The 13,144-nt window shown below is 40.6% G+C and overlaps 1 protein-coding gene across 3 annotated transcripts in view; it reads left to right on the forward strand.

The window, feature by feature from the left end:
• The window catches only part of LOC139452190 (prominin-1-like), a 508,194-nt gene extending 497,594 nt beyond the window's left edge, over window positions 1-10,600 (forward strand). For all 3 annotated transcript variants that reach the window (XM_071233561.1, XM_071233559.1, XM_071233560.1), the window contains one exon: window positions 4,149-10,600. In XM_071233561.1, coding sequence (XP_071089662.1) covers window positions 4,149-4,179 — 31 coding nt within the window. In that variant the 3' untranslated portion in view covers window positions 4,180-10,600. The remainder of the gene's footprint in view (window positions 1-4,148) is intronic.
• Window positions 10,601-13,144: the final 2,544 nt, after the last annotated feature.

Consider the following 13,144-nt stretch of genomic DNA (forward strand, 5'->3'; position numbering starts at 1 on the left):
ATGATAAGCATACAGAGAACAATGCCTGAGAACATCCCACAGATGCTCTGTTGGGTACAGGTCAGGGACATCGGTGACCACATGGGCATGATGTGGTCTGGTATTGTCATCTGGGAGTTCAAACTTCCTGCTGATAATTCTAGTAAAACACAATTTCATCAACATATGTCCATTCAGAATAATAATATCAGTTCGCATGCCATGTCTAATACCACCACACACCATGACACTACAGACCCCATATGGGTCAACATCGCCAACAACGTTTACTGTCATTTGTAAATCGGAAGCCCAATGTTAGCCATCTATGGTATGGTGATAGGGTTATACCCTTCACATAATGCCTTGCAATTTTCAGACGGGCTGCATAGAGACGGTTCATAATTCTTACGAAATCCCTACCTCTATTACATCTCTGCCATATATCCTGGATTTTGGCTTCAATCACACTAACAGCCAGTCGACCGAGAGGACAGCCCAGCACGTCTACCATTACCCACGGATCACAGGCCACATGGCGGCAGATTATACCGGAATCATGAACACCTGATGACGACGATCCCCACGGGGTAGACGCGGAGTTCTATGATTATCCAACCTCCCCTACAGGAGCTACCCAAGGTCACTCAGAGCAGAGACAGAGAGATTTGAGGATCAGGCTAATAACTCACCCCATCGTGACTACACCTAAGGTTACACCTTTGTGGAATTAATTGAAGAACACTACCATCTTATACCTGTTCTGCAGCCGCCTGTGACAGAAAATTTGCTACCCCAGATGCCGGAATTATGGGGGATGTCATGCTCCTACATCATCTCAACACATTCATCAGGCATTACTTTGGCCCAATTACGCTTGTAAGGTTGTTGACCAGTTGGCTGATAGTTTCTTCGCGATTTAAGGATCTGACATCGGTTTCCAGATATTCTATGGATATTGGAGCTTATATTAATCGGTTTGTCGCAGTAATCAGACACATCACTCCACCTTTTCAACCATCCTATGAAGGAATAACGGCAGACACGCCCATGACTATTTGGACTATTTGGACTCATACATAGCCTCCTAGATTCGATTGTGAGGATGCAAGAAGACTTACTCTCCTCCCAAGTCTGGACTTCTAAGGCTCTCTCCTAAGGCTACAGGGTCAACAACTTTTTACCCCAGATCCGATCCAGAGCCGTGTCCAACCAAACCAAGAGGTTCATGATATCAGCTACCACAACAGTCAATGGAAATTGGGACACTTGATAGACGAAGTTAAACAAGACACTGCAGGACGATTCCAAACTTGAACTATCAACTTAGCTGCTAAAGCTCATAATTCATCCCATTCACAGAAGCATCCCTTGGACTACAAATCATCATCCAAACAGCCTCCTGAGAAGAAGTTCCCTCTGGGAAGGATTCATACCAAATGGGGCGGATGTACGACAAACAACAACCTTCCCAGGAATCTTTTCGCCAACCATGTAACAAGAAACGTGGATATAATAACTGTGGAACACCCTGAGGCTGAGGCGAATGCAAGTTCTGACCCCCTGCGATGTTATAGACCCTTTTGACCGGGTTATATCTATGGACTGCGATATATGCAGTTTTTCAACATAATGCAGATTCTGGGACCAGCGGGAGGGCGCATTCTGTCATACGCATTAAATTGAAAGGAAGTTACGTTGGACCACTTGATTTTAGTCGTCGTGGCTCATGGGTACAAGCTACATTTCAGGAAACACCCAATCCTGAAGACAAACGCTGTGGGATGCAGATTTCACCCAGTCGGAGCCAAGTTAGCAGCTGCAGATTTGGCTGTCAGGAAGCTACTAAAGATGCGAGCTATTTGGAGACTAACAGAGACCAACAACACCAAGGGTTTTTACTCTCCGGTCTCTCTGGATCCTCAACAAGAGATATCTGGTACCTCCACCAATATTCCAGGTGGAGTCCATACGGAAGATAAGGTCAAAGTTGAAGAAAGGAGACTGGCTTATCAGCCTAGACCTACAAGATGCTTATCTTCACGTCCCTATACACCCATCCTCACGGAAGTATCTACGCCTCACAATCAATGGCCGACGCTACAAATTCGAAGTCCTACCATTCAGGATAGCAATAGCCCCTTGACTATTCACCAGGATTACAGCACCAGTCATCAAATTCGCTCACATCCAGTTAGTTCAAATCCATGGTTACCTGGACGATTTCCTAGCGGCAGACCAAGAAAAACCTCAACTACATCAAAACATGATATTCTTGGTCCAACTTATGACCTACCTAGGCTTCCTAGTCAATCCTCCCAAGTCCAAGACTACTCCAGTTCAAGACATCATATACATCGGAGCAAGATTCCACTTACACAGAGGAAATCTATGCCCACCAGAGAATCGATTCAACAAGACTATCAAGATGATAGTCTAATAGAGGTGGAAGTTTAACAATTATCGTACAATAGTTATCTTTGTTAATAGTTATAAGAATACTACCTCTATTACATCCAAAGTACTCCTACCCACTTCCCCATTTCATCTACCTTAGTAGTAAATGAGGGGGAAAAAAGTGATATTATGACTTGGGTAGTTACAAGACTACATGGCGACAGCTAATTGTGTGATTGACCGTGAAGAGGACGTCAGCTGAAAATCGGAAAATTTTTGTTAGTGTGATTTAAGCCAAAATACAGGATTTATAGCAGAGGTGTAATGGAGGTAGTATTCTTAGAATTATTAACAATGATTACTATTGTTCGATAACTGTAGATGTTGAAATTCTCCTTCCTGTTGTTGTGCAGAAGACTCATTTGATGACAGAAGCAGATTTTAATCTATTGCATAGTGGAATTAGTATAATGAGACAATCTTGTCTTGGTGTCTTTTTTATGGACCTGCCAAGCCCAGGTCTCACTGCAACCCCACCAGTTTTGGGGCACTTGTCTCACACTTGAGAAATTACATTTTTTCATTTGCCAAATATTCGGCCAACTTTGGATTTTGACGTCCTCCCCCCTCCCCTCCCCCCTGGGATCCCACTCACCGTACCCACAATTTGCCATTTTGTCTGTTCCTCGAGATACTGTCTCGGAGGCATTTTTAAGAGTTTGCTCAGCTTAATTGCATTGTGATTGTAAGTTCCCATATAGGCACACATACATGTACTTTGACTTCTGTGTGCATTTGCATCAGTGCTGTTCATGTATGATGTGAAATTTTGTTGTGATTAGATGTTGCGTTCAAATGCAATTCCTCAGTATCATGAATGAACACCTCAACGACAGCTACACCTAAATCATTAGTTCCTTTACTTTTTGTCAGTAGTATATACTCCAGGGTTTTTTGTGTGTTATCTTATATTTTGACTGTTGCATTTTAACCACATTGAATGTTAAAACTTCTTATGGATGTATCACTTATAGATTTGGTGAGTAATAGTGCATTAATGATAATGATTTTAATTATATTAATATATTTTTATATACATAAGTTTAAGGTAATAATTTACCATATATGTTGATGAATTTACGTTTTAAGCAGAGAAAAGCACAAAAAATGCATATGTTGGTGAAATAGGCATCCAAAATATACACTTATCAAACATTCAATTAGCTTTCTAAAATAGTCATATAATGACCAAGTCATGTTAATAAGTTCTTACTTTTACACCAAATAGTAAGGGAGATATTGGCCAAAAAGGAACTGTACTCAATATGAGCTGATGCACAGTCTACGGTACTCCACTGATTCGAAGCATATGTACTAGCGGATATGGAGCAGCAGATAAAGCACTGTACTCATTGAGTTGTACTTTCTGTCTTATTATCAGATGGATGTTCAGTGGTACAAGTGTTATCACTGTAAAAGTGCTGACAGTACTGCTCAACTTCATGCTGTACAGCATCCCATTGGGTGTACCGGTAGCTGTAACTGAAAAAATATCTTGATACAAAATCCCAAAACCCCCCTGAATATCAAATGGTTGGTCACTAAATGGCTCTGTGACTGCGTGTTGTACACCAACGACGGTCTGCTCCTTCATCAATTATTTACAGAAAGCCATCATATAGCTGGAATATTGCTGAGTGCAGCAGAGCCAGAAGCAAATCAATCCAAAGAAAAGTAATTTTATTGATAATTGTCATTTGTTTGTTTCCCAGGAACAAAGTTGGTCATGCTGACAGATGGTAGGAGAACAAGAAGATTGTCCCTGACCATTTGGAAGATTACCGATGACTACAGTACATACCGTCCAAGAAATATTGTCATATTTGTGTCCGATCAGGTGCCATTTTTTGAAAGACACTGAATAATTAATAGTGATTCACATCATAAATTATGTTTTGTACCGTTAGAAATAAAGTAATGAAGTATTGTGATCATTCTTTCTGTCTTAAATTTAAAGCAAGAATCATTTTGATTCTTACAAAGACAAAAACTATATTATATCTGAGATAGAAATCCTGTATTTAAGTAATCATTAGACTATAAAATCGACAGATTTTAAACACAGGGCTCCTTCACTCTCAACTATTCATCATCAGTAAAAGTATCTTGTAATCCATGCCTCATGCGCATGTGTGAGGTAGAAAAATCTCACTTCTATTCTGTGTGTGCTAGCGTCAAGAACTACCGGGTAAACATTTTCCTGAGCTGTCATAGCACATTAGTTTGGAAGTTGTCATACCATAGTTGTATCTTCAATGTAACATATTCTAATAAGACTAGATAGTTATTATCCTACGCTACACATGAAGAGGATTAATATATATTTACCTTATACACATTGTTACTATGTGCTAACATGTTGTGGGCCTCAGATGGTGTCTCCTTTGTCAGATGTGTGGACAATTTAAGATCACTGCAAAGCTTCACTTGTCCTGCTGGATATGCTGATCTAAGTACTGTCACCATCACACATGCAGGCTGAAAAAGCTTCCCCCTGAGGTCTTGAGGGGGAGCAAGTGTCATGGCCAGGTGAAATGTAGCAGAGAGACACCATGGTAGATAATGTCACCACGGCTTAAGAACCATATCATGTCCATGTCAAGTCTCCTTATAGTTGTTGCTTTGTTTTCATTCAATCAACACATTCCCAATATTGGGACTTACAGAACTGGTTTCTGAGAGGGATATATCAAGTCTTCCCACCTTTTTTGGGTATTCAGACAGATCCTGGTCAGTGTGATACATTGTCTTCGTGATAGCATTGTTAAATGCAGGAAGAATCACTCACTATATGTAAATGTTGAGCATATTAACTTGGTTACAGTCCTTATGTTCGGCAGCCCACAGAGTCTCAACCAGTGATAATTTTTGTCCAAAATCTACATTGAGGCATACAGGTCTTCTCTCACCTCAGTTCTCCAACACAATGGACTACCTATAGGAGATCATCCCATCCTCAACGGACTCTTGTCTCTTTCTTTTGGAGGATGTCAAGACTCCATGGACATTCCAAAAATGGATCCTGTCATTTTGCTCTTTTAGAAGAACTGTATGAACCTTTGCAATAAGTTACATTGTTGCAATAGACCATGGAAACAGCATTCTACCTGCCATGAACACAGCAGCTGGAGTATCAGAGCTCCATGCTCTTCTAGTCTCAGCCCTCACACATGCAGAGGACTGGAATTCAAAGTTCACACCTCTGGGACCTCACAGACATAACACGATCCATGGACTCAAAGAGGCCTGGAATTGCCTGAGTGACATCTCTGTCCTGGTCGTGTGCTTCAATTTCACTTAAAATTTGTATTTAGTTTTCTTGTCTCAAAATGCAGTAGACTGTTCTCCAGAGTATTACTAGTTGTCAGAGGCCATAGGTCCTTATGGTATATTCTGACTATGATGTAATTGAGGTTTTGAATTCATAAGAATTATTAAACAATAGTTTATCATTGTTAATAATTCAGAGAATGCTAACTCTATAACATCAGGAGTAATCCCACGGATCTCAGCATCAAGATGTAAGATTTTTTATTTTTTGCCTCCTGCATCCTCAGATGTTTAGGAAGGGAGATACTTTTTGTATCTCAACTGGACATGGATAGTTGACAGTGAATGGGACTTTTGAAAATCTGAATATTTTATAGACAGCTGAAATACAGGATTTATAGCTATGATGTATTTGAGGTAGTATTCTCTGCTATTAACAATGAAACAATGATATTGTTTGATGTTTCTTGCTTGAATGATTTTCCTGTTGATTTGAGAACATGTTGAGTTTACTAAGAAAGAATCAGTGGTCCATGTAACATAATAATTTGGGATATTATTTTCCCTCAAACTGACTCTTTAATTTAACATTGGAACACAACACCTTTGTGTTGGTGTTTCAAATTAGCACACACAAAATAAAAAGAGTACCTTTCAAATCAGAATCACATGTTTTTCTATTTTTGTCATCAGAAGCACCTGTCATGCAAACTTCACATAGTTTTTCTTTTTCCCTTGATGTCTTAATGTCAAAACCAAAGATTACGTATACTCTTTAAAAAAGGAAATGCGAAGTCAGATTTGTGTGAGGTAGGAAAATACATTTATACGAGGAACCGTACAAGGTAATGAGCCAAAATGTTGTGGAGAGAACACTTGGTGATTGCAGTTATCTCAGTTATCGGTACATAGGAAAACTCCAAGGTGAAGGTCAGCTACCGTCAATAACGCGTATGTCCCCCGTTGGAATCGATAGCGGCCTGACATTTCCTGCCCATGGAAGAGTGAGTGAGTATGGTTTTACGCGGCTTTTAGCAATATTCAAGCAATATCACGGCGGGGGACACCAGAAATGGGCTTCACACATTGTACCCATGTCGGGAATCGAACCCTGGTCTTCGGTGTGACGAGCGAACGCTTTAACCATTAGGCTACTTGACCGCCCCGCCCATTGAAGAAACGAGTATGCATCACATTCAAGGGAATGGTAGCCCACTCGGCCTTCAACGCAAAAACAAACTGCTGCAACGTCCCATCTTCCAGAGGAAAGGGAGTTAACTGACTATAGAAGCCCAGTTTCAACCCTTGCCAAACGTGGCTGGTATTATGGAGTTACATTTTGGCTGGACAAACGAGTCTATGCATAGTCCAGTCAAAATCGCACATCGAAATGGAAATCCAGTTAGTAAACTATCATGCAGATTTCAGTTGATTGCAGGATTTGCAAAGCATGTGCACCGCCAACTCGTTGTCAACTGATATTTTCCAAGTCTTTCCATGTTTTTAATCAAGGGGCTCACGTGATTTGATGCACTTCGCGATATAAGACCCGTGTTATCACAATATAGATCTTGATTATCGATCAGATCGTCTTGACTTGGCGCCACCATTTTGTGTGAAACAAATGCAAGTGATACGAGAGGTGGAATCTGATTGGTCCATAGGAGAGGCTAAAAAGGGACATAACTCATAATAACCACTACGCTACACTACGATCAAGCCCAGGAATTTAATCCTAGTTCGGCAAGGTTTGAAACTGGACTTTTACCATCAGTTAACTCCCTTGCCTCGGGAAGATGCAAAGTTGTGGTTGATGTCGGCATAGCAGTGTAACCAATTCATCCCACAGATGCTCTATCGAGTTCAAATCCAGGGAGGGTAAGGGGAGAATATTAACATTGTTGTTGTGTAGACAGGCTCTTCTGATCCGTGCTGTATGCACTCGATCGTTGTCCTGTTGGAATACACTGTTACCGTTGGCTGCAATTGGGAGGAAGTGTGGTAGGAGAATTTTGTTGATGTATCGTTGAGGCGTAAGATTGCCCTGGATATGGACCAAACCTGTCCTGCCATGATGAGAGATAGCCGCCAACATCATAACGCTACCCGAACCATACCTGTCCACTCCCAGTATGCAGTTTCTGGCAGAACGTTCTCTCCGATGTCTGTAGACCCATGCTCTTCCATCCCCTCGACGGATGAGAAATCTTGATTTATCGCTGAACCAGACATCTCTCCATCGCTGTTGAGGCCATACCCTGTGTTGTTGATGATGTTGTCGACTCAATATGACGAGTCTAACAGGACACCTTGCTCATAGACCTGTTGCTCTTAAACAGTTTTGTACAGTCTGGTCGGAGATTCCGCGCAGTCTGGGTATTTGAGATGCGGTTAAGGTTGTTGTGGTCGTCCTTTCACGTTGGTGGCGCAGTCGGATGTAGCGATTTTGGGCGGGGATGGTTACTCTTGGTCGTCCCGGATTGGCCGATCACATGTTTACCCATGCTGTTAAAACTGATGCCAAAGCCTTGTAATGGTGCTGGGCGCTACATTGAAAATCCTGGCTACAGCTGATCGGTATTCCCCAGCCTGCAAGCAGCCTATGACATTTTTTCTTTGCACTTCTGTTAAACTTGGCATGTTGTTGAACTGTCACTGTTCGATTGACGCAGATGCCAGGCAATCAAAAACTGTGCACTTTAATTCTGTTCTTAGTGCCGCTGCACGTGCACTGTGTGCAGCTCCATGGCCCTTTTGTTTATGTACTGTTTGTGTGTTTTTCCGAATCATACATAATTCTGACTAATGGTTTGCATGTCCATTTTGTGATCATTTTGATGCGGGAAATTTGTCACTGATACTCTGACACATTAGACCTCTTCATTTTCACCTCTAATTTTGTTTTTATGGCCAAAAATATCCGTATTGCACTTCTTTTTTTGAAGAGCATATTACAGACATGACTGCTCCCCTTCGTCTTGTGTTTTGAGTGTTACTTTTGGCATATCTTTACTCTATAGTTTGCTTGCAAAGAGTTGTTTCTTTTCTATTAGATAGCTTTTGTTATAGTTTTATGAGTATTTCATTATTTTCAAACAGTGTTATTTCATAAAGTAGATAGTGAGTATTGTGTTAAATGTTTAATGTACACATTGAGTAGGCCCCAACGTCTGCTTTGACAAAGTCAGTGTGAGATTATATTTTGCGTCTTGGCTGATGTCAATCCTTCTGTTAGCACAGAACTAAAAACTCTTCTTCTAAAGCTGTTGAACATACTTTTGTCATTTTCACATAACATGTTCTTCAGGTCACTGACTACAACAGAGTTATATTAAGCTTATAAAACAGTAATTGATATCAATTAATGTACATTTTTAGTAATTGCATGGCATAATTCAAAATATTTTCAAATTAAATATAGATACTCAACAACAAAAGTTCCTGTGACACCAATATTTTAGTGTATTTTTCAAACAAGAAAAGTTTGGTTTTCAATATTGTAGTACATGTATGGAATCAAGTCACAAAAATGCAACTGCTACAGAAAAGCATGCATTCCTTTCAAAAGTTGACTTTTATGCAAGCCCCATGCATTTCACTACCCAAGAATGGGTATAAAAACATGTGCTTTAACAGGATTCCATATGCTTTGTTTGGCATCGTGCTGACAACAACCACCCCGAAAAACAACAAAATTACGCAATTATTCAACATTACGAAATGCCACGCCTGTCCGAAAATGAGCGTCTGCGAGCCATTGGTATGCACGAAGCAGGATGGAGTCAAAGTGATGTTGCAAGACAATTTAACGTCCACAAGAACACCATTTGGTGTTTATGGCATCGTTGGCAACAGACGAATGCAGTCAGAGACCATCCTCGGAGTGGCAGGCCATGTGTAATCAATAATCGACAGACAACTGGATCCGAACAACACCCAAAATCGATTCCAGCCAGCAACAGTGACTGCAAGAAGCATCCCTGGCCTTCGATGAATATTGTCACAAACCGTACATCGTCGCCTCAGATGTGCAGGGATTGTCGCCAGAAGACCCGCCAGACGTCCCATTTTGACAGGAAACCACGGTCAAGCACGTCTACAGTGGTGCAGACAGCGTCTACGCTGGACGGACATGCAGTGAGGGCAAGTTCTATTCACTGACGAGTCTCATTTTCACCTCAGCCAAAGCGATGGACGGATTCGAGTGTACCGACGTCAAGGTGAACACTACGTCAATCATTGTGTCATGGAAGAAGATCGGTTCGGGGGCGGCAGTGTTATGGTATGGGGATGGGATTACAGCAAGACAGAGGACCCGTTTGATAGTGGTAGAGGGAAATCTCAATGGACAGCGCTACCGCGATGAGATCATCGGCCCTGTTGTTCTACCGTTTTCGCGTCGTCATAGCCCAGGCATTATATTTCAATATGACAACGCTCGGCCACTATTGCTCGACTTGTTCAGGATTCTCTTCAACAAAACAATGTGAATGTCATTCCCTGGCCGGCTCGCTCCCCTGATCTCTCACCAATCGAGCACATGTGGGATGAGATGGATCGGCGCCTTCGACGTCAACCATGTGTTCCACAGACACTCCAGGAACATCGAAACATGCTCCAGCAGATATGGACGGATATCCCAAAGGACTTTGTGCGACGCCTGGTCCATTCCATGAGATGAAGATGTGTTGCTTGCATCGCAACCAGAGGTGGACACACACGCTACTGATTTGTAAATCGACATTTTGGCGTGTTCATGGTTTTTTTTTATGAAATCACGCATTTTCTGAAGTCAATATCGCAAATTAAACCATTTGAACACTTACAGGAGTCTTTTATCTGTTGCAAACCGAAATTGTTTCAGATTTGGTAAAAAAAACATAACTTTGCATTCAATCTTTTGTTGTTCAGTATATATCCTACACTGGTTTTGGTCATTTTGATTATCACACAAGAAAGTGTTATACTCTTTCTCTCTGTAGAGGTGTCCATATTGACTTTGTAGGCAAACTGGGATGTAGCCAAATGAGGCTGAATTCTGTGGAATAATGGATTAATTACATATTTTAAGATTGTGTCCCACAGTGTTTGGTGTTACCAGCTTACTTGTAATATTATGAAGACATTAAAATGGTAAGTTGCAAAATATACACTCTTACAAATATATAGAGAAATTGCGCAAAATCCCTGGTGATACATTTATGTATTTATGCAAGTAGGCATCATGTCAACAATTTTGTTTCAATTAATAAACTACATTGAAAGGATTTCATTTGTGTTTACATTTTTGATCCAACCGAATGTATCAATCAAAATTAGTACCAGAAAGGTGAAATGTCATGTTTCAACATATCAGATGATTTTGACAGACTCGGGCTGGTGAAAATGCACGATTTCTCAAGAATTTTGTGACTTCTTAAAATTCAAAATTTAAGGCCAAAAATAAACTCTTGGACATATCTGGAACATGCACAAACAATGTGGGGAAAAAGTCCGATTTTGACCGACCCGGGGCTGGTGAATATGCACGACTTCCCAAGAATGTGTTAACTTCTTACAATTCAAAATTTTAGGCCCAAAATAGACTCTTGGACATCTGTTGGAACCTCCACAAACGATATGGGGGAGAAAAGTCCGACTTTGACCATCCCAGAGCTGGTGAAAATGCACAAGTTTTCAAGATTTTTTTCATCTCTTCAAATTCAAAATTTGAGACTCAAAATAGACTCTTAGTCATCTGTTAAGATTGCGCAAACGATATGTAGAATACAAAAAATGTCCGATTTTGATGATTTTGACTGACTCGAGCTGTTGAAAATGCACGATCTCTCAAGAATTTGTTTACTTCTTAAATTTCTAAATTTTAGGCCCCAAATAGACTCTTGGACACCTGTGGAGCCTGCACAAACGATATGGGGGAGAAAAGTCCGTTTTTGACCGACCCGGTGCTGATGAATATGCACGACTTCCCAAGAATGTGTTAACTTCTTAAAATTCAAAATTTGAGACTCAAAATAGACTCTTGGACATCTGTGAAGATTGCGAAAACGATATGGAGAATACCAAAATTGTCCGATTTTGACCAACTCGGGCTGTTGAAAATGCACGATTTCTCAAGAATGTTTTAACTTCTTAAAATTCAAAATTTAAGACTCCAAATAGACTCTTGGACATCTGTGGAGCCTGGGCAAACGATATAGGGGAAAAACATACGATTTTCACCACCCTGGAGCTGGTGAAAATACACGATTTTTTAAAGAATTTCTTCACCTCCAGAAATTCAAAATTTTAGGACAAAAATACACTCTTTGACATCTACAGAGCCTCCACAAACGATATAGAAAAAGTCCGATTTTGACCATCCCGGGGCTGGTGAATATGCACGATTTTTTAAGAATTTGTTGACTTCTTAAAATTCAAAATCTTAGTCCCAAAATAGACTCTTTGACATCTACAGAGCCTCCACAAACGATATGGAAAAAGTCCAATTTTGACCATCCCGGGGCTGGTGAATATGCATGATTTCCCAAGAATGTGTTAACTTCTTAAAATTCAAATTTTTAGCCCCAAAAAATAGACTCTTAGACATCTGTGGAGCCAGCACAAACGATATAGGGGAGAAAAGTCTGTTTTTGACCACACCGGGGCTGATGAATATGTACGATTTCTAAAAAATGTGTTAACTTCTTAAAATTCAAAATTTTAGGCCCAAAATAGACTCTTGGACATCTGTTGGAGCCTGCACAAACGATATGGGGGGTGGGGAGTCCGATTTTGACCACCCTGGGGCTGGTGAATATGCATAATTTCCCAAGAATGTGTTAACTTCTTAAAATTCAAATTTTTAGCCCCAAAAAATAGACTCTTAGACATCTGTGGAGCCAGCACAAACGATATAGGGGAGAAAAGTCCGTTTTTGACCACACCGGGGCTGATGAATATGTACGATTTCTAAAAAATGTGTTAACTTCTTAAAATTCAAAATTTTAGGCCCAAAATAGACTCTTCGACATCTGTTGGAGCCTGCACAAACGATATGGGGGGTGGGGAGTCCGATTTTGACCACCCTGGGGCTGGTGAAAATGCACGACTTCCCAAGAAAGTGTTAACTTCTTAAAATTCAAAATTTTAGGCCCAAAATAGACTCTTGGACATCTGTTGGAACCTCCACAAACGATATGGGGGAGAAAAGTCCGACTTTGACCATCCCGGAGCTGGTGAAAATGCATGAGTTTTCAAGATTTTGTTCACCTCTTCAAATTCAAAATCGGAGACTCAAAATAGACTCTTAGACATCTGTTAAGATTGCGCAAACGATATGTAGAATACAAAAAATGTCCTATTTTGATGATTTTGACCGACTCTGGCTGTTGAAAATGCACGATTTCTCAAGAATGTTTTGACTTCTTAAAATTCAAACTTTTAGACTCCAACTAGA

This window comes from Haliotis cracherodii, unplaced genomic scaffold (assembly GCF_022045235.1).
Source record: "Haliotis cracherodii isolate W230 unplaced genomic scaffold, xgHalCrac1.p SCAF_9, whole genome shotgun sequence".
NCBI lineage: Eukaryota > Metazoa > Mollusca > Gastropoda > Lepetellida > Haliotidae > Haliotis > Haliotis cracherodii.